The 22,590-nt window shown below is 46.4% G+C and overlaps 1 protein-coding gene across 1 annotated transcript; it reads right to left on the bottom strand.

Moving 5' to 3' along the window:
* Window positions 1-20,962, bottom strand: LOC103797335 (transmembrane protein 110-like). The gene is made up of 8 exons (XM_009069542.1): window positions 20,944-20,962; window positions 18,682-18,730; window positions 17,652-17,747; window positions 15,842-15,963; window positions 8,689-8,801; window positions 7,541-7,624; window positions 6,377-6,493; window positions 1-214 (listed from the first exon to the last, which is right to left on the bottom strand). Exons 1-8 carry the CDS (start codon window positions 20,960-20,962, stop codon window positions 101-103), a joined length of 714 nt encoding a protein of 237 aa, XP_009067790.1. The 3' UTR covers window positions 1-100.
* Window positions 20,963-22,590: the final 1,628 nt, after the last annotated feature.

The following is a 22,590-nucleotide window of genomic DNA, read 5'->3' as shown; positions in this document are numbered from 1 at the left end:
ATCCATAGGGATCAATTAGCATTCTCCACCCAATCCTTCCTCAGCCAGCTCAAGAATCACAGTGCTGCTCTTTCCTCCACCTCCCTTGTTCCCAGAGTTGTCAGATGACTACTTGATAGCTGGGCTGCTTCATCTTCTGGTTGGCTCCCTGGAGTCCTGGAATATCCTGGTCACTTTCAGACTGATCAAAATCCATGTCTGGAGAGAGTAACACCTAGAAAGAGAACAGACACATGCTGATGGAGTAAAAGTTCTCACACCTCAATACTGCTTGCTGAAGGAGTCAAGTCTCCCTAGAGGGGTCTGCTGCCAGATCCAATCCTCTCTGGCAGAAGAGTTAGGTCTCAAGGTCATCTAGGCTATCTCTCCAATGACCACCAAACAGATTTGGGCACAGACACCATGATGATCTGGTGTCCCAACCCCTTCTGTGAGAGCAGAACAGGCAGCTAAAGGCTCTGTTCCCTATGGTGCAGGACTTACACATAAATATTGATGTTCAAGGCCAGGCTGCAGACCCAGTGGAGATGTACAAAACCAAGACCACATATTTTGTGAAGAGCTGTATCACATGTAGATCATTCCCAGGCTCCCAGCTGCCTGCCATCTCCAGAGCTCAGCCAGAACAGCAAGCAGAGCTACAGGGTTAGCTTCAGCCACAGCTAGCAGGCTCAGGAGTGGTGTCCTAGCCTGGTAGCACCTTATTTCTACCTGGCACAGTCCAAATTGTGGGAGCCAAAACAGAGCACCGACACCTCTCACCAGCACCTTTCCAGGTAAGAAAGCAGAGCTTTGCTGCATGACCAGAAGGCTGCCCATGCTCCCAGGAACACCTACACTCTCAGTAGCTACCTCCAGACTTGAAGCCACCATGGGCTCTTTTGAGCTAACTGGCTGCCACCGCCCCGGAGCGTTTGCATGATGCCAACGGAGCCACGTGCAGGCATCCTCCAGCAACATCATCTGGAAGAGGAAAAAGGCCAAATTTTACTCGGGTGGTGGCTGCACTGAGTGCAGAAGAGCTGAAACCCAATGCCAGCATGGGTAATATTCATGGATTGACAGATTAGAATCATCAAGGTTGGAAAAGACCTCCAAGACTGAGTCCACCCACTAACCCAGCACTGCCAAGTCCACCACTAAACCATATCCACATACAGCACATCTAGATGTTTTTTTAACACTTCCAGGCATGGTGATTCTACCAGTTTCCTCCTGCACAAACCTCTTCCAGTGCCTGACCATTCATTCCAGTCAACACCCATGCACAGTGTCTCCAACAGCTCAACCAGTCCCAGAGCCCAAACCAGGAGTATGGAGGGGATTACTCTTAGCTCTGTCTATCTCCATGCACAGTTGTGAATTCACCCACCCTCCACTTGTTAGCACTCAGGCAGCACCACAGGGCCAGTCACCACAGCAACACAATGACTAAACAGGAAAAACAAAAAACTCCAATGAGTCAGTGACTTCAAAGGAGGAGAAGAGCCGCAGGGGAAGATTTCCTCCTCCCCACCCTCACACACACTCCAGCCCCTTCATCTGATGTTGTTATCTTCACAGTCAGACACTCAAAGGACAGCAGTAGACTGGATTAAGCTCTCTGGTTGTCCCTCCCCATTGGTCTCAAGGAATTCTTTTTGGTTCAAGACACACACTGGAAAGTTTCCATCTCTTTCACGTGAAGATTTCCTCTGTTTATCATATTAATATTGTGATGCTGTTGAACCTGAAAGAATGGGTGTGTAATTAGTCACACACATCATTATAAACTCACTGAACTCTGACAGGCTGCAACAGGCTGGGTGTAGGGCCTAATGAACTGGTGATTTGGGTGGGTTTCAGCTGAAAACTCAAATCCCCTCACAGCCAAGCACGGATGATGGAGCAGGCACCCAGACCCATTCAGGCTGCTACCTGCCCACTGTACAGCTTGTGTGAAGCTGCATGAGCCAACAGTCCCCTGGTAACATTGCCACATTCCCCCATCAGGGGGGATCCTGTTTCATCAGGAAACAGCACCTCAACACTATGACAGACACAGGACATACCCTCAGATACAGTTTTCAAGCCCAAGTTCCCCTGCAGATGCATCCAGGTCAGGATCACAGCAGGTCAGTGGCAGAGCTGGGAATGGTTTCCCAGTCCCAGGACAATGTGCTACTGTCTCACTCAGCAGTCCTCAAATACTTCACACATTCCTCCCCACACCAGGAGGCCATCAGCTTGCAAAACAGGGGTCACACTACCCAAACAGGGCTGCCCATGTGCTCCAGGCTGCCCACTGGTTCAGCACTGCACACCAGTATGACTACTGGCTTGGTACTGCATCTAGGCAGACCTTTTGGTTAACCAAAGCACCTCAGTGGCAGGGGAAGAGACTGCACAGTCATGGGAACCATGACACAGGCTGTAAAACAAAGCAGCTCTGGGGCCATTTCCCCACTAGCCAGGGAAGCCTGTTTGCCCAAAGCTTCACCAGTCTGACGCACAATCAGAATCATTAGGGTTGGAAAAGACCTCTAAGATCACTGAGTCCAACCATTAATCAGCACCACTGTGTTCCCCACTAATCCATATCCCCAGGGGCTACATTCATATGCTTTCTGAACACTTACAAGGATGGCAACTCTACCACTTCCCTGGGCAACCTGAGGTAGGAACCATCCCACCATCCTCCTGCATCTGAGTTAGGTGAATTGCCATGAGTCAGTAGGACTGACAGGTGGGATGGTTTCCTTCCAGAGACATATCTGTTCCCACTTCCTTTAATTTTCCCCTAAGGACCAGGCACCTGAGTTCACCACAAGTTTGAACTAATTAAAAATCAGCTCAGCTAAGCAACGGGCAAATCCAACTTGCTCTTGGAGTATTCTTCAATACTTAAAAGCAAGCAGCATCATGCTGGCATTCATCAGCATCTTCAGTGTAGCAAATGCCAACAGTTACAGCTCCTATAAAGGTGCTAGGATGGGTGCTGAACTCCACACTGACCACAGGCAGGTCCCCATGGAGCGTATTAGCCTTTCCTCCCAACCTTAAATCAGCCTCTAGTTTCACCCTAATTGTTCTTACAAGTACCACTGTTACTGGACTCCTGCTTTAAGGCTTGTGTCTGAAAATGTAAGCCTTCAGGAAAGGAAGAGAAACTCATCCACCTCCCTTGGGGGAAAACAGCAACAAAAAACCGAATTCAAAAAAGATCAAATAAAACATTATTAAAAGTGATTTGTTTTTCTGAGTGGAGGAAACAAAGGAACCACTGATAAGATCTAAAGTTTACCAGGACTTACAAGGGCAAGGGAAAAGGACTTGGGTCAAGGACAGGACACATACAAAGCAGAAATAAGGGTCTCAATGAATGCATTTCCCGAGCCTGAACAGCATGGGATGCAGACTGGCACTCAAGACATCTTTTTCTATCCCATGAGAGGGCAAAAACATGACTGCATGAACATTTACCAAGACAGGGCACAGGCCTGAAACACCAGAAAACTGAAGATTGAGTTGAAAGAAAGGATAAAAAACTTTTCCAGCCATAAGAGGGAGTTTGTTCCTCTCAGGGTTTCAGTGTAAAAAGTTCAGCATTTATTCCATTATAAGCAAGAGTCCATCATCACATCAGTGACCCATCAGAAGAGCCTTAAAGCTCACCAGAGGCTGCCAATTCTTTGGTCTGCACTGCAGCACAGAGTCAGTAAGGGACACCAGAGGCAGCACTACTGGTTTCTGGGTTTCCTCTTGCTGCCCAACTGGTCTACCAAGCCAAGGACAAAGCTGAGTTTTCCTGCAATCCCTATAAAAAGTCCAGAGTGTGGGTTTTTAACAGGTTAACTTCAGCCCCTGCCTTCCATTCTCCTCCCTATCTCCCCTCCCTCTTTTTCCAAACACAAACTGCTGGTTCGAGTGACAATAATGACACTGTGGGTGAGATAGGCAGAGGGCTGAAATTCAAGCCAGCAGTGATGGGGAGCTGGTGGCGCCTGCTGTGAGACAGCTCTGATGAACCCTGATAAACTGTGGGACACATTAGCCTCAGCCAACTCTGCCCTACACAGAGACACCTCTCTGCCCCCTTCCTCCTCCACTGGGCAGCAGGGAGAGAAGAAATTCCCCGACTTGAACAGAGGTCATTAGCAGCAACAAGCCCAGCAAAACTTCATTTTCTGCTTCCAAGCCTAAATTCCAGTCAATCCAGCTGTAGGGCTCAGCCAGCCAACATGATCTTTAATTCATAGCCTAAGAAGTTGACACATGAAGCAGAAGCCTATGGCTACACCTCAAGGCTCAGTGCCAAGAAAAGAGCTGGAAAACAGAACACTCACTCCTGTATTTCTTCATTAGCTTCCTTCTCTGCCCAAACTGTTTGCTGAGCCAGAGGTACAGGAGCATGTCTGAGCATAGAGGAGGCAGTCCCTGCAGATTGCTCCAGGTAGAAACTGGGCCCCCTTGGTAGCCTCACTGCAGTGATAGATTAGAGGGTTCCAGGATGGACAAATGACCTGGAAATTGAAGATCTAAGCAAAGATTTGTCTGAGGAACATATGCAAGTATTTGGAAGATGGGAAAAGCCTTTGATGCAAAGAGTCAGAACTGTTTCTGTCACTTGAAATGACCTGTCTCAGTGGAGTTGTCAGAAGAGCTTCTGGAAATCAACAGGTATCTTTCCTTCAGGTTATCCAAAACTGAGCTAGAGGTCACAGAACACCTGCATTCCCTTCAGTGGAGCAAGGCAGAGAACCAGCTCCATTTCCATGGAGGACTAGTAACTGTGACACCATCTGTGCATCCACAGCAGTCACCACCTATGGGACCAAATGCAGCAAGTTTAGGTTACAAAGGCCAGAAAGTAGGTTGGTGTCTGAACTAGAAATGTCAGCTCCTTACCCCTGCCCCTGAGCCAGTGTAATTTTAACTGATCTCAAACCTTCAAGAACACTCCAGCACATCCTGCCAGTGGGGCAGATCTTTACCATCAGCTTTACATGTGGAACAGACCTCCATGGAGCTCTTATAAGGAAATATGACTCCTGAACGTCAGTCACCACCAAGAAACCAGGACTACACCATAACCAGGGACAAGTTCGTGCCCAGCCACCTTCATGTCCTAGGTATGAGTTCTCAATGCATAACCATCAAGACATGCTGGTACTGCCCAGCTCAGACCACTTCTCCCTTCTCTCTCCAAAACAATAGATTTCTCAGGGATGAGCCCAGCACACACACCACCCAGGAAACACCCTGGGACACACTGTTTCTACTGCGCTCCAGGGACCTTGCCAAGCTGCAACTGTTTATCTGGAAGCAGGGCCAGGAGGAGTGATTCACTTGCCGCAACAGCTGCTCATATCTGCCTGCCCACCCTGCCAAAGGGAGGATTCCTCTGACACTGCATCCTCATGGATGGTGGTCACTTCCCCACTTCAGCCTTGGGACACAGAAATCTTGGCTGCTGTGCAGACTGCCAAACTCACCATTAAACACCATCACCTCTGTGTGTGTGGCACTGTCACCCATGATCAGCCATCCCACACTCCAGCACAAGAGCTGAGTTACTCTTTATGAAAGAGCTCTGAGACGAGCTATTTCTGATCATCTAAAATTCCTCAGCAGCAGCTACTCCAGGAGTCAGTCTGTGATTGCCAGGAATTATCTTATCTCTGCAAGTTTCACCAGTGAGTTGCAGGATATCAGCAACTGTACACAGGAACATGCTGAAACCAGACCTGGGTGCCAGGGGAAGGAAGAGAATTCATCCCAGGGACTCAAGCTGTGGTCTCTACCCAAAAGTCATCAAGAAGCAGGCACCACCTGCCCAGCAAACCACACATCATTAAGAAGAACAACATCTGTTGAGACTGGAACATTTCCTCCTCTCCATAACTTTAAGTGTCAAGCTTAGACTACACAAAATACAGTTTCCTCCAGCTAAGGGACCATCATCTGGCCGAAAATATACCAAATGCTGACAAAAATAGGATTCCCACCCAGGCCTTGTCCTCTAAAAAGAAGGATGTTATCAATTAGAGTGAGGAAAGCAATTTCTTCTAAGCCAAGATGAGTAACAATTAAGTTGAGAGGGACAGTGCAGAGAGGTACACCCCAGTTTCAGCCTGCTGCTCCTACAAGACCACACAGATCAGTGCAAAATTCTGCTCATAACCCACTAAATACTGTTTGTTACTGAGGGCAATATTTCAGCAACACTTCATGAGCTGTGACACTGCTCACTAGTTAGTTTGACTTCACCACACATGAAGCATCACCCCAGGTCTAGGTAACACAATGGTATATTGCACTGCCACAGTACAGCACACAGACCATCCCACAAGTTTGCAGTTTGGTCTCAAACACAAGTTTGCATCCTTGGCCTTACCTGAGATTCCTCAGTCCTCCTAGCCTGAGGAGTTTCTATGGATCCATTGATGTCTAGGGTGTCCTTCTGCTTGTATTTCCTCATGATCAGGCTGTCCACAACCCAGAACATAATGGCCTTGGGGAGAAAGAAATTACATGAATAGATTGCAGAGACCAAAACACAAAGTCATTCAACCACAGATATTCTCTTTTTGGCTTCTTCAGATGTCCAGCCCTGATCAGCCTCATATCTCAATACAATTCTACACTAAGTGTTTCCACAGGGGTTGAATGAATCAAATGCCTCAGGTCCTTTCTCATACAAGTTCTACTGACTTCACAGTCGTTGAAGACCCAGAGGAAAAAAACCAAACAAGCAAACAAAAAGCCCCACCAAAAGACCACAATAGGCCAAGTTTCCACCAGAAAACAACCATTGAACCAAGCTTCATTCAAGGTTCATCTGCTCTGTCTGTACCACTGCCTGGTCAGTTCTTTGAGAACCAGAACTTGCTCCCAAATGGGGAAATACAGCCCAGAGTGGGGGAGAGAGGCTGGTAAATCCAACTTTGCCATTGCTACATGCATTGCAATGCTCATGGTATGAGCTGAAAAAGTTTGACTCGCTCCTTGTCCAGGAAGCATCTGAATATTAACACCTTGTTCCCTTTTCAGGAACTGAGCAGCAGGTCAGGGATTACCCAGAATCAGGGGAATGAGGCAAATGAGTTTTCAAGAGGTTTAACCAAACTTGTTTTGAGATGATGCCTAGTTCTGGATAACCTGAACACCTTGCCTTGTTGTCACACAAGCTGAAGTCCAGCCAAATGGCTAGACTGGCAGGTTGCCAAGGTCACAAGCCAACCTTGAAGGGTTTTGGGGCATCCCCATGCCTGTAGCTTGCTGCTGAGATCAGCCCTCAGCTAACATGACCCAGTGTTCTTCAAGGAGGTAAAGAGTTGGCCACCCAGCAGCTTGGACAAAGGGACAGGAATTGGGAACAGAGACCATGGCAGGAAATAGTGACAGATTTATGACAGATATACTTGTTTCCACTCCCCTCCACCCTGTCCCAGCCACTTCAAGGCTGCCCCCAAGGCAATCCCTGTGCACACTCCCCATGGGGGTGGCTGACCCTGATTTCCAGACCAGCCCACCCAGCACTTGCAGAGGCATCACTTACATTGACTATGAAAGGCACAACAAGCATCACCAGGACAAGCTCCACCTGGGGGTTTGGGATGTAACCCAGAAGGATCTGCTGAAGCTGCAGAGGAGAAAATATTTAGAAGCATTATTGGAACAGCTCTATTGTGAGATCTTTGATGAAAACTCATTGCCTTCTTACACCAGCAGTCTCCTAGCCAGGGCTCTACAGCCTTTGCTTCTGTTCTGCTCTTAGAAAGACTGACTGGCTATTCCTTAGCCCAGCTGCCAAACACATGATTTTGTAGAGAATTAAGTACTGTGAGTCTTTCAGTGTAACTATCCATGACAACTGGTGGGACTTCCTTTGGCTCCTCGGAGCCTAGCTGAAAAATAAGGACACCAGCCATGCACAGTCATCACGGAGAGGAATCCAGCAGCATCTCTGGATCTAGCAGTGTGTGCTACTGAACACGTTCACATCCAAGTCTGAGCAGTGTAGGCTACTGGGTTTGAAGGACAAACCCTGAACAGGAACAGACAGGTGCTCCCAGGCTGCTGTAAGTAGCTCCTCAATCAAGTCACTTGAGCCTGTGAGGTACCAGGCACTCTGTGTAAGTGCACTCAAAACTGGAGTTACCCACTGACTCCCAGAGTTGGGTTTTATACCCATCACACCTACTTGCCACAAGCTATTCTTTTTACTAGCTAAAAGAGAAACTTGTGATCAATACAGTTACCATTGCATCAATTACCAAACAGAAGCAGCTGAGGGGAGAAGCACATGTTACTTGGAGAGTTTTTTCCAAATCAACCTCTAAGAGTCTCCCCTAGTTTAGGAATGGGATCATGAAGAACCAACATGGCCTGATTTGACAAGATAATGTAGAAATCCTCTGGCAGAACTGAAGTAGCTCAGCTGCCAGCCCAGCCCGTTTTATCCTTCCAAGACTGGGAAAGAAAATTAAAGAATCATCTTACTCCACTAGCTCTTGACTAGCAAGAAAACGTACCAAAAGCCAAACTGTTCTGAAAGTCATGTTCCCAAAACATAAGTAATAACTAATGACTACAGAGGGATGTCAACAAGTCCTATGGATTAAAGGCCTACAATGATGGGAACCATGAATCAGGCAAAGCTGACAAGAAGCAAACCACGACTGTGGCTAATAAAATACAGCTTACCTTTGTCCAACCAGGGATAAGCAGGACAAGGCTAATCACAGTCTTCTCAAAAACCATTATCAGCAAGTAGAGGATACACTGGCCAACCCAGGCAGCAGCTTGTGGAGGGTCACCTGGAAAAGCAGCATATTAGATCTGGGATAGAGGACAGGAAGAAAACACCTTGCAGAAAAGTTGCCTCATGCTCAGCGCTTGTGCAATGAGGCAAATCTCCCATCTCCTCAAAGCACACACCATCAAAATCCTTTATACAGGGAAAGCCTGAAAGCTCAGAAATCTCAGCATCCTACTCCAAATGTTTCTTACAAGCATCTGTTGCATTGGGCCATTAGTCATCTGCTTTGCCTCCTCCCTGGTACCCTTTGATCAAGGTACCAGAGTTCATTCGTTTTCATATCATCAAGTCTAGAGAAGTCCACAGAGATGGTTCCCTCCAATTTTGATCCCACCCTTCCATGGATAGGAAGTACTTCACAAAATCCTGATGTATTTTGACCAGAATGGCAGATTGATATTCCCTTCTGAATTAAAGCTAATCCCAACAGCAAACCCCAAGATATTGCTGGGTTGACTCTCCTCTCAATAAGGCCCAGTAACCTGCACACTGCTCTATAAAATGAAGTAAAACCAAATAAACCATTAAAGACATCACCTGCAATTTGCTCCCTACCAAGCCTTACTCACCCAGCAATAGCCTGAAAACTTCAGGTGACCATTTTCACCACAAGCAGCATAACTTCTCAGTCCCAAACAGAATGATTTTATTTTGCTGAATCAGTGAAGGGCTGGTTATGTGAGCCTGTCTGAGTGAGAGACAGGGACTCCAGGGCCCCAGGTTTGAGAGCAATCCACTCCGAAAGAATCAATGCTAATTAAATATGAATGTTTCCAATGGGGTACTCATCCAGTAATAAGGAAAAGCATATTTGTATTGTTAACAACAAGAATGGTCCTGTATCTATTACATGTGCTTGCTTCAGCCCTCTAAGCACCCTGCCAGCCTGTTATCATCTTCCCAGGCTCATCAGAATATCTCAGGCCTGCAAAACTGAGCCACAGTATCTGCCTTAGGAAACCTGCAGCATTTCCTCTTACCACTTGAAAATAAAGATAAGCCCTGGTAACACTTGTTCCCAGGCTAATCTGGCCGGAATTTGGAATTCCATCTGTGCAAGGGAACCCATGCAGTTGGCACTGTGAGATGCCAACGCTCAATGCAGTCAGAGGGTAATGGGCTGAGAGCTCTGCCCTACTTTCCTCAGCACAAAACTGCTGAGACGTGGCAGGGGAGGACAACACCAACAGTTTTGCAAAGGCACATTTATCCCAACCACTGTGCAAACCTCTGGCCACAGGGACCAGCAGCACAGATCTGGATTTAGCTAGTGTTGGTATCCAACCAAGCCCCAGGTCTATGGGAATCTGCTTCCCAGGCAAGGGCAAAATGGGTTTACATGTATATTTGTCCTTATTCTGCCATTTGTTAGCAACTTAGCAAACATCTGCCTTGTTGCAAAGCTCCAGCTGAAAGGCAGAGGCATCCAGGATGTGTCTCCATGTCAGAGACCTCCAAAGGACCACATTGCACCCCAACTTTTTAATTACTCAAGCCATGATTGAGAAGGAAGCAAAGGACTGGGAGGCCAAGGGTGCAGGGATGAGGACAGCAAGCAGAGAGAGCCAAAGCAGCAGGGATTCTGTCGGAAGGAGGGCAAGAAGAGGGAGCCAGGAAGGTTATGTGCAAGTGCAACCAGCACAGCCCACAGAGGACTTTGGAAAGCACAAGTCTCTGCTCCCTGGCAGGCAACAGCTTAATGGGTGGTCTGGGAGGAGACAGGAGGAGGGTTACAGGCAGCTAGCAGTTAAAGGCTGGTGTCACAGAGGCTTTGATCCTCCTAAAAACCTCTCCTGATAGACTTGGGTGCCTGATTGCCTTTGGCACATGTTACGTATAGTGAGCATTTAGCCCCATAACCCAACACCAACCAATTCTCCTACAAATCCCCAGGTTTCCATCACCCATCAGAGCTCCAAGTACAAACAAAACAGGAAAACAAACATCTACCGTGTCCTTCCTGCATTTGAACTCTTGCCCTTTCACTCTGTGTTGTCAGATGTGCTCTGTCCCCCATGGGGGGAACAGGTCTAACAGCCACAGTTCCCTTTGAAAGTCATAGCTTCTGCAGTGATGGCACTTGTGGAACACTTCCCTCTGTCATCTCAGCTTGCCCTAAAAGCAGCAGCAAGTTTGAAATCTCTCCCAAATACCTGCCCCCTCACACCCTTTTGGGGATAGGTCACCACCATTCACCATCACAACCATAGGCTGTGGCTCTTGGGTTTGCATTCTGTGTACTAGGACAGCTCTTGGCAGGTTTTGGCTAACCAGGCTGATGCACAGACACTAGAAAAGACAACCTGGTTCTTAACCCACCCTAGGCATGGACTTGCCCATGTCTCCAAGGTTAACAGCCTCTCACCCTGAAAAATTTTCCCTTCCAGTTTGCAAGAAAGCCAACAAATTACTCATAAGTTTTCCTGAGGTTTCCTTTGGAAAAGTAACTTTTTTTTCTTTTTGCTAAACAACAGATTTTACTATGCTCTGTAAGATACCTCCTGGTGAATCCCAGTTCTCCAGGGCCAGAGGTCTGGCCCAGTTAAGCCAGCTTCACTGGCTGAGCATGTTCAAGTGGTACAGCAAGCCTGAACTTCCAAACAGGAACCCTTCTAGTTTCTTGCCCCTGGTCCTAGTAGGAAGATAATCCAGGACATCTCAGCTCTACACATTGAGTCTATCACAAGCCTCTCTTAGTTTAATGAACAGCCTTTCCTAAAACCTTCTTATAGCCATCTCCCACCCTAACAGAAACTAACATCCTTCTTTAGCTTCATCCCAAAGGATGCACACTCAATTTTGACTGTTGTCCTCCAGCAGCATAGCTGGTGCTCCTCACCATCAGCAAAACCTCCTTGGGGCAGACCTAGGACCACTGGTGCCTGCAACAACCTCACACAGACACATCTCACATATTCCACTTGTGCGTGGGAGCCCAACTGCTGGCAGAGCAAGAGCAGCACTGCTTGAGGTATTTGAGTTGTTACCACACAACAGGATTAGTTTTAATCCAGGCTGCCTAACGCACCAAGCTGTCAGCACAGCCCACATGTTACTGTCAGACAGCTTTATTTACAGTCTTTTGGGGACTGTGTGTGCACGGAGCAGGTAAGAAAAAGCTTAACCACAGCCAAATAGGAAAGTTCAGGGTTTTTGAGGAAAGGCAAATATTTGAAAGCACTGAAACTTATACTAGGTGACTAAGAGAGGACAGAAGAAGTCAGTAAAAACTTCTTGAGAGATACTCACATGATGCCAACAAAACCAAGGGATCTAATCATCAGTGCCAAGTGCAGAGGAGGGTAAGAACTAGCAGCGAACACTTGAACTGCACAGAAGTCTCACTTGGAAGGCAAGAACAGGACCTGATGCATCAGAGCAGCCACATGAGTCCAGGGGACACTCCAGACCCTCTCTGGCACACTCTGCATCTGAACCAAAATGTATTATAGAACAGGAATGGTGTGGGTTGGAAGAAGCCCCATGAGCAGGGACACCGTCCACTAGATCAGGTTGCTCAAACCCCATCCAACCTGGCCTTGAACACTTCCAGGGATAGAGCAGCCACAGCTTCTCTGGGCAACCTGTGCTAGAGCTGAACTGAAAAAAAGGGAGTGCACAGTTGGAATCTATGCCCAGTTTGCAGGCTCACACCACTGGAGACACTGGTCCCTGGGGGTCCTGCTTTGCAGTGGGGTAAGTACTGCTATTGCCATCCAGATCCAGGAGGTTTAGAAGTCTGCACTTCTGCTCAAAGCAAGTGATCTGACCACACAATCACTGACCTCAGTCCTCTCCTTTCTTTTCCCCCCCTGTCCTAGGGATGGACAGGCCAAGCAGGCTGAGGACAGGACAGCCCCTCAGGTTAGAGCTATTTTCAGCAGTATTTCCTCAAGCATTAGCAGCCAGCTCTCCCTTGACTGCTCCAGGACGTGGGAATATTTGTTATGGAAATTTTGTACAGCATCACCACAGGGCCAAAAGCAGCCTACACAGGTCCTCAGTTCAACTCAGCAGCTGGCACACAGCATATTCTCCTACAACTAAATCTGACCAGCAGAGTTCAACAAGCAACTGAACAGACTTTAAAGGCCTCCAAGCAACATGCTTTTCCATTTCCAGACTCTGAGAGCACAAAGCACTAAGCTTTGACTAGTCAGTGAGTACAACCACAGTTATACATAAGTCAGCATCTAAATGAGTGCCCAGAGAGGCATTTTCAAGTAAGAATACTCTTTCTCCCCCTCATTTCTTAATGCTTCTCTAGAAAAGTTTACTTTCACATAGCAGAAAATATGTCTTCATGTAAATTCACAGCAGCTGCTTACTTAAAAGAAATACTGGAGTATTTCTAAAGTAATGCTTGAGAGTTATTAGACACAATGACAATGCCAGGGCAATGCAGCCATCCAGAGATTCCCTGTAGGGAGCTGCTTATTGCCATGGGGATGAGGAAGGGAGCTGGACCAACTTGAAGGTGAGGCACAAAGCTGAATCAGGCTCAGTTTGCATGCTGACTCCAATCAGCACCTGCCCTGCCCAGTCTGTATAGGCCCAGTAGCACCTTCAGAACTTGGGTATCCACCTTCATGCCTTTGCAGCTTAAACTCTTTGTTCTCCTTCCTGCAGAAGTTCCCTGCTACAGCAATGGAGCACAGAGCATTTGTGGAGTTTCATAGTATCATTGCAGAATGGTTTGGGGTTGGAAGGGACCTTAAAGACCCTCTAGTTCCAACCTCCCCACCATAGGCAGGGATACCACCCACCAGACCAGGCTGCTCAAGGACCTGTCCAACCTGGCCTTGTACACTTCCAGGGATGAGTTTGTTATCTTGGAGTACATGTAAAGAAACCAACATTCCCCAAAATCTACTTGTACCAAGAAAAACCTCTCCAATCTTTGATCTTAGGAGTCAAGCATCTTCAGAGGATACAGCAGCCTTGCAGAAAGCAATTTCCTGTGCCTAGAGGCATCCCAAAGTGTAATCAAGAGCTGTAGAGCAAAGATAGAGAAACAATCACACAGGAGCCTTTAACTCTCCATTAGCTATGAAACAGGTCATTCCTGGCTCCAGCAGCCTTTGGCTAAGAAGCTCAGGCACGAGAGAGACTGATCTCAGAATGACTGTTTCTGGCTTTTTGGAAATATGGAAGTAATTGATTTTTCTAAACAGTTCTGGACAGCTGGATGCTTAAAATAGCAGTGTAGATTTAGGTGCTTTCCCTTCTGTTTTCTATGCTTCTCCATTAACACAACTATTGCAGTCACACAGGGAGAAGAACCCAGGGCTCTGGAAGTAGGTGTAACAACCTCAGAGCAGGAAGAACTGCTGGAGCCCAAACCACAGAATAACTGCAGTGATTTGCATCAGTTGCAGGGATGCAACCATGAGCTGGAAGGACACAGCTGCAAGAGATTCCTTTTGCTCAGAGCTGATGCAGGGAGATGGGTATTGGCTATACTGGACAAAGACAACTGTTCTTCCCTGATGAGAATTTCCTGAGCAATGGCACTCACTGTCTGCAACACAGATTTGGTGCTACCCTGGTTTTCTGCTCTTTTTTCTCTGCAGAACTAGAAGAGACTTTTGCTCCTCAGGAGAACTGAGGGAAGCAACATCAAGTCTGGTATAGCAATTAGCCAGGAAAATGAATCATATTCCCGAGATGAAGACAGTGTTTTCCTTCCCCAGCCCTGCAACAGGATTGCACTGAACATGCCACTTGGCTCCTACCTAACTTTTCCATTGTGGTCCCTCTGGTCAGAGACCTGCACCAAAAGCTGTATTTGGTGGGTGAGATATTTAGTCCCTCATTCAAGAGCTACATTCAGGCAACAGCAGAAACTTATTTTTTGCTAATGAAAGCAAGATTTCCTCAGAGGAGTGAGCTGTTTCTGCAGTCTAAGCCAGCCCTCATGAGGGGCCAGCTCAACAGAAGTTCATTACTGCCCTGCCAATACACTTGAAGATTCCCTTGCTTCTGCTCAACTGCAGACGTGGCACATGAAGCTGTGCCCTGGGATGGCTGTAGTTGGGCTCTCAGGATGCTGAAACTGCCCTGGAAACTACTTCAGCCTTTAAAGTCACTCTCAGGTTTGAGGAGAGCTAGCCCAGCCACATCCCATCGTTTCAACCCACCTGTTGTCATCCCATTCCCAGTCTGTAGCTGCTTCTTCTGTCTCACAAACCCAACCACCCCCTTCATCCTCTGCCATAACCTATTTACACATGCTGAATCTGAGCCTGAGAAGTTCTGTGGGGCCTCCAAACCAATCCTAGTTCAGTCCAAGTTTCACACAGTTATCAGACCAGACACTAAAAATAACAAAGAAACAAGACTAACTTCAGAATAGACTTAATGATTAAGGTCTTAAAGGTGAGAATGCAATTTGTATGAATAAGATGGATTTTCTAAAGTAAGGCTGAACTTATCTGTGTATTAGATGTAATGTAAAACAGGCAAAGGGTTAACTTTTCCCTTTCCCACAGCTTCTCCTGGAAGCTGGCTCTGCTCTTTCAGTAGGGAACTGCTACCCTCTAGTGGAGCTTGCCTGAACCTTTTACTCCATCTGAAGGCAGGAATTTAAGAAGAGAGAGGCCAAGCTTGAGAACTCAGTTTTGAGGCCACACCATATGGCTGTTACCTACTACAGCTCAAGGCAAATGCAAGAATAACTCCATGTTTTGAACAGAGAGGCTAGGAAAAACTCCTGAAAGAGTCCCACAAAAGTCACCACTCCCCAAACACCTTCATTTATCATATCCATGTCCTGGAGGATATTATACCCCCAAGGAAGCATTCAGGTTTTCATCACTAACCTGCTACACTCAAGTGTGCTTGGCAAGGCAAGAGTTACCCATGACTTAATGATGCCCCAGCATTTACCACCACACTCAGAGAGCTCCTGGGAGAAGGGATAACAGAAGGCAGCAGCTCACATGTTTTAGCCTCAAACTGCAGTTCCTCCCATTGTCTTCTCCCCACTCCAAGCCAGGAGCACACCAGCCACTCTTGCATGGAGAGGTTGATACCTACCATATTCCCCAAAGACCAGGTGTGTGTACTTCTTGTGCTGCACAATCCAGGAGACAACTTTCACACCCACCCAGATCAGCAGCATCCCCAGCGTGGCATCGAGGATGAAATTTATAAGGTAGCTAAAGAGCAGAGGAAAATTCAGATTACAGTTTTGTTCTTAAGCCTTATTCAAAGTCTTTCATTTCAATATGGGAATCCATAAAAAAAACCCCAATATTTTAAATAACCACACTTAGCTGTCCAAGTTCACTTCCTTCCTCTTTTATTAGATTTTCCTATAGCCTTACCAGAAATTTCTTAGTTTAAACGCCTGTTCAGGTGAGAAGGGAATAAGCTGCACCAACTCTCTGACATTACTCATTTATTCATATAGCAATAAGTACCTCTTGAGCTAGACCTGCTTAAAAGCTACCCCTAAAGAGGCTTCTCATTTACAGCATGTTTTGTTTCCACTAGCATGAAATCCCAGGTTACAGGGTAACAGCAGGAGTTTCATATTTAAAAAAAAAAGCAGGTTTTTTTGACACCACAGCTGCTCTGCAAACTGGGCAGCAGAAGAGGCAAAAAGTCCATTTTGTTGAGCAGCTGCAAGAGGCTCCTACGAGCAGAGACACAGACAGAGGCAGGTTTGGGGAGAGGTGATGAGCCCAGCAGGCAGCCTGGGTCCCCAAAAACCTTGAGTTCAAGGTTCCTACTGCAGATCCAAGATCTGAACCCATCCCTACCAGGAGATATGGGCTCAATTGGTTTGCTCTGCAGCTTTGGATGTTTAAGTGTCACAGACAAGAGCACCAGAGGCAGGAGACCTGCAGGGACCTTCTGAGGATTGCAGGGTCCAAGCTCTAATCCAGAGCTTGGTATTTTAATAAGCTCCAGAGGAAAATAAAATGAAAATCACACAGACTAATGCTTTATGGGCAGTTTTCCATTATTGCAATATTTTCTTCCAGATTTCTACAGCATGAAAAAAAATGCCAAGCCCAGAGCTACAAGAATGAACTTTTCCTTTTCCAGAACTCAAAACTGCTTCTAAATCAAGAAACTGCAAACAACAATCTGGTTTTGATATCTACTTTGAAAGCATAACATTAAGTTTTTCTACATCCAAAAGCTCAGACTAGTTTATTACAGTTTCCAGCTGCTGAAATCAGAGTATTCAATACAAACACAAGGCTCTGGTGGTTTATGCTGGGCAAGACACGTAGCATATGAGCCTCAAAGCCCAGGGACAGGAGGATTTTAAGCTGCCTGGTTCAGGGTGACAAGTTAGGCAGCACAGGGAAACATAAAACACACATGAAAAATAAACAGCACACCCAAAGGGCATAGCATAAGCACCAAAGGGTTTATTTTTAAACAGTGTCTGTTTAAAAAAAACAACAATACATCATTTTAGAGGTTATATGTAGCCTCAGCCAAATTTGTGTCTGCTTGAAGAAACACATCAAGGTGCAGCACTTAGTATACAAAAAGGAGATGATCCAGAAGGTTTTCAGCAGCATTTTGAAAAGCCTAGAGAAGCATCTCAAAATGAGATGAGGTTAATTCTGAAATGAAATTTGTAGCTGCAAAGTGGCTGAAGTAAAGGTGACATTGCTATGTTAAGTCTGGTCTGGCTTAGAAATCCCCCAAAGAGGACCAACAGGCTGCAAAGAACACAACCCAAACTCCAAAAATAAGCTCAGCAGGGTTTATCCCCACACATACTGCTTCAAGTAGATCTGTTTTTATCACACATGACCCTTCCCACGCTTACTTCTTCCTCTGACAGATGCAGGGCATGAATGCAAGTGCCTTGGGTACTTACAGAGAGCAAGGGTCCTCTTCAGTGAGATCTGACAGAAAAACATTGGCAAAGTGGATGAAGAGGGCACCTATTGCTTGCTTGGAGGTATCATAAAACCTGGGGAAAAAAGAGGCAGAAAGATCTGTGCCTTGGAGTACCAGCTGCAGAGCAGTCACCCAAGTCCTACATGGATCTGCTTTCCTCCAGGACCTATTCCCGATACCTGAGAGGTTGTATATGCTGAGAAAGGGCAGTTTGGCCAACTCCAAATACTTAAAACAAACAAAAAAAAAAAATCCCATTTCAGCAAGAGGCAGTTTAACCTTGTCCATCTGCTGAGCTTTAACCTGCAGCTAGGGACAGTTCACCCTCCTGCTCAGCCTCAGTTTCCCCAACCAGCAGCAAGTGCAGGAAAGGTGTTCAGCTACTTACATTTTTGCACCTGTGCACAGAGAATTGGGCTGAATTCCTGAATTATTTTAAATGCAGGACCAAGCTGAGGAGATTGGCACGTTTTGCATTACTAACATTGGCTGGTAGCTCATGCTGCCAAGCCAGTCTGAACATACACTGACCCCAGCCACACACCCACCCCTAAACCCTGCAATACAGAGATGCTCTGTAGAAGCATCTGAAGCTGACAGCGATTCCCAGCTACCTCACCTCAGCACACAGCCACACACACTGCCTGGTCTTTGTCTGAGCTGGGTCGGGAGATACCAAAGTGATTAATCAAATTTAAGAACAAAGCGTGACCCTGCCTGGGACACAGCCCATGTGCAGTTATGCTAGCAGACTGGAGGGGACCATAACCTCTTGGTTCTGTCACCTACAGTTAAAACAAGTTTTCTGGAAGAGTTAGGCAGGGAATTTTACTTCTAGGAAGGACCAGCTACTTTATGGATGATTCCTTGGCAAGCAGCAGCAGAACATTTCATTCGATGACTAAATGCCAAACAGGATATTCAGAGGGCCTAGGAGACTGTTAGTATAACAGAAAATGTTATATACATATATGTGGTCTTTTCAGGTGTCAAATGAAAAATCTCACCATATCCTCCAGGGCCTCCTCTCTTCCTTTGGCTCCCTAAATCGTTTCACTGCAAAGAGAATTCAAGAGGTTACATTAACCAGCAGAGCTGAACCCATACACATGTGCAATCTGCTCCAATATTCCCTGCAAAAAGCAGTCAAAAAGAATCCTGCAGGACTCTCAGCATGTGCCAGTCTAATGCTGAGTAGAACCAAAGGACCTTCCTAGGGTAGTGGTGGAAGCACTGTCCCTGGAAGTCCTCAGCAGACCTGTAATGTGGTCCTTAGAGACAGGGGTTAGTGGTAGGTCTGGCAGTGCTGGCTTAGTGGTTGGATTTGATGATCTTAGAGGGCTTTCCCAACCTCAAGGATTCTATGATTCTTCCCTAGGACCTGGCTGCAAACTAACCAGAGGCAACACGTGCACCCATGGATCAAAAAGAGGAGCAGCAGAGGTGCTTGGTGTGTGCTTCTGGCATCCTGCAGCAACTGCATTTTCATGCCATGGGACTTGGTGAGTACCTGGTGTAAGCAGTAACCACCAAATCCTTCTATACATCCCAGCTGTGCCTGTTACAAGTCCTGAGGAACACACAAACTGCAGAAGCCCAAAGAGACCATCAGTTATTCTATTTTATCATCACTAACTCCTCACCCTTGGGAGCTCTGTAGCCTACTCTGCTCCTTCAAAAAGTAGCCAAGAGCCAGAACAGACACACACCATCACACTTGCCACAGTTATTCTTTCTTCATTCCCCCAGCTACACATCAGTGACTGCCTCCAAATTTACACCCAACAAAGGGACTTTTTTTCACTACTGACAGTCATTGGAACATGAGGATGGGCAGTCTGAACATCCCAGGGCAACTTGGGGATATGAAATAAGGTCCCAGAGTGCATCAGATGACAGCAGGGACATCAGAGCCACATGCTGGTGCCTGCTCTCCAGTGGGGTGAGGAGATGCACTTTTATAGACATGAGTCTCCCACTGCCTGTGGGAGCAACAGGGCACAAGCAACACTTCTAGTCCATTTTAGATCACTAATGCTGCTGCTGAGCCCAGCACAGCTTTAAACACAACTAAGTACCCAGCCCTGGTTCTAGGCTTACACCCTACTCACTAGTTAGTCTTCCAGTTGATGAAGCCACAGAGAAGCAAATAGCTCCTGTTCAAGTAAAACCTGCCCTTTAGAGCTAGGAACTGATCTAATATATGTATAACCCAATAGATGATCCCCTGAGCATCCCATAAAATACCCACAGGGAATCTGAATGACACAGGTTATAACTCATAACAAGGTTTTTGCCTTCCCTCCTCGGTGGGGAAATACACAGCTTTGACAGCACAACTCCTACAAGCTCCACATACCAGATGGCAAACCCATCTCCAAAAGCAGAGTCAGCAGCAGGCTCAGTAAAGGCTGGGAGAAACACCAAAACATTAGCTGGATACTACTGACTCCTAAATAAAGGGCTCTTTGCTGTTCTGCATCTAGACAGACTGCTCTGTTCAGTCCAGCTGTGTTTGAGCACTCAGCCTGTCAGCTAAGCCTCAACTCCTGCCTCAAGGGACAGCCTGGACTCATGCCCTTGGGAAATACCTTCCTGGTCCAGCCTGGAAGGATGCAGAAACTTCCCTGCCAGGAGCCTTGACATTTCAGAAGTACAGCTTTGTACTTCTTTTACTGGCAGGGTGACAGGGCGATACGTGAAAAGACGATAGCAATAGGACAATGGTAAATGGTCTCAAACTGAATGAGATTTAGAACAGATATCAGGAAGAGGTTCTTTAATGTGAGGGTGGTGAGGCACTGGAATAAGCTTGTCCAGATGTCCTGGAAGTGTTCAAGTCCAGGTTGGAAGGGGCTTGGAGCAGCCTGGGCGGGTGGTAGGTATCCCTACCCATGGCAGAGGGGTTAGAAGTTGATGATCTTTAAAGTGTCTTCTAAAACAAACCATTCTATGATTCTATAGTCTCCCCATCCCCAGGATTTCAGGCAGGCACACACAGGGTTTTTGATGCCTCTCTCAAATCCCCAGAACACCAGCACTCCAGTGAGCTGATCTGCTATTGCTGTTAACAAGTAACAAAGCATCAGTCCAGTTACACTAGGCATTGCTGCAGCACTTTGTGTCCTACCCCGTCCAGAAAAAAACTAACCTAGTTTCCCTCATCCAGCTGAATCCCACCACAAGATATCCCTGCAGCAATCCCCATCAGCACAGACAAGATCTATCATCACCAATGCCATTCAAAGGGCTGTTTGCATTTCACCTACCCACAAGCATGAGACCCATGGATCAACCAAACTGCTTGAGTGGCCAGAAGTATTTAAACCAAACCTCAGCTCATGGGGCAAAGAGCATGATGCTGCAGAGGTCTGCAGGCCACTAGGCCAACCATCTGACCACTAGCCTGACCATGAGTGCACTAGAGATGATTTTCATTATTTTCTTAATGAGAAGTGACATGTTATGTACCCACAGCCACTCAGGCTAGAAATACAGTAATTCAGTGTGATAAGATGACAAGCAAGAGGTAAGAAGTTAATGGTGTGGTGCCTTGTTGAACACAGCTTGTCATGCCTCATTAGATTTAAGAGAGTTATCTGAGACTCTGTAATTATCAGAGACAGTAAAACTGTTGTATTAAAGATAAAAGCTAGTATTATAGAGAAATAATTAACTGCTTAATAGGGCATTTACTGTGCAGAGCTGCAGCAGGCTGTCTCCAAATTAAACCAGAAATCCAGCCAAGATTACCAGAGCTTAAACAGACAGCAGAGTTGTTTGGTAGCTGTGACCCAGGGGTTAGGGTGATGTTAAAAACCACACAAGAGTAGCACCAGCTCTTTGAAAACTCAAGTTGATGACAGAGTCCTCTATGAAGCAGCACATTTGTGTTTAAGGACCAACAGGCTGAGCAGTGACTGCACAACATCCCTCTCCTCTTCCAACCCTGCAAGGAACCAAACCATGGCATGCGAAGTCACAGGCTCAGCTGGCTGGGGCTGGAGAAAGGCTGAAATCTCCTTTGCTCTTCTCAAAACATGCTCACTGGGACCAATTCAGTTTTCCACTGGCTGTAGGCATGGGTTTGCTACCACAGCTTAGACAGATCATCCCTTAGCTTCTCTTAAAATAAAAGTTGTGCAAGCCTATGCATGCATGAAGCAGACAAAAAAAAAAAAAAGTGATTTTTAAGTTCAAGCATCTACAACCAAACAAAACTTTTTAAAAGCCCCCTGCTGAGGCACTGGCACAGGTTGCCCAGAGAAGCTGTGGATGCCTCATCCCTAGAAGTGTTTCAGGCCAGGTTGGATTGGGCTCTGAGTAACCTGGTCGAATGGAAGATGCCCCTGTAGTTCCAAGTTGGAACTACATGATCTTTAAGGTCCTTTCCAACCCAAATCATTTGATGCTGCATTAAACAGGAGCAAAGCAGCACTGAGATGACATCCTGCCATCTGGAGGGTTTGTCCTCCTAAGTCACCACTCTGCCCCTACTTGGCTCCAGTTACTGCAAACAAAGCCATGAAGTTGAAGCAAAAGGGAAGGAAGATGAGTGACAATTTGAGAGCCATACCCTGCCCTGTAATGCAAGGCAGGAAAGCAAACACTCCCCAGTCCTTCCTCTTCAGTCAAAGACAATAAAGATCATAGAAGCTTGAAATTCCCCTAGATACACTGGGCTGGGTGGAATCTGAAAAAGAACCTGTGAAACGTTAAAAAAAAAGTCCGGGAGACATCTTTCAATAAGAGCTCTGTATATAGTCAGAAAACTAGAAGATAAAAGCTCAATAACAGCTATCCTCACTCTTATTCCAGGGTAATATAGAGGTAAACATTTATTATGGTCTTCTCTTGATGCAGTAGAAAGGAGACAGTTTTGCCTGCTCTGGATACATATAACCACTCTGAGTTTG

Source organism: Acanthisitta chloris, unplaced genomic scaffold (genome assembly GCF_000695815.1).
Source record: "Acanthisitta chloris isolate BGI_N310 unplaced genomic scaffold, ASM69581v1 scaffold5902, whole genome shotgun sequence".
Classification (NCBI taxonomy): domain Eukaryota; kingdom Metazoa; phylum Chordata; class Aves; order Passeriformes; family Acanthisittidae; genus Acanthisitta; species Acanthisitta chloris.
Note: the sequence above shows the minus strand (reverse complement) of the source record. Positions and strands in the feature narration are given on the sequence as shown.

Bases quoted from the DNA above. Each gene is read 5' to 3' on its own strand.
- LOC103797335 (XM_009069542.1), bottom strand. The intron at 15,964-17,651 runs GTAAGTACCCAA...TCTGCTCTTTAG, and splicing joins GAAGAGGACCCTTGCTCTCT to CTACCTTATAAATTTCATCC. The intron at 215-6,376 runs GTAAGGCCAAGG...TTCTCTTTCTAG, and splicing joins GGAGGACTGAGGAATCTCAG to GTGTTACTCTCTCCAGACAT.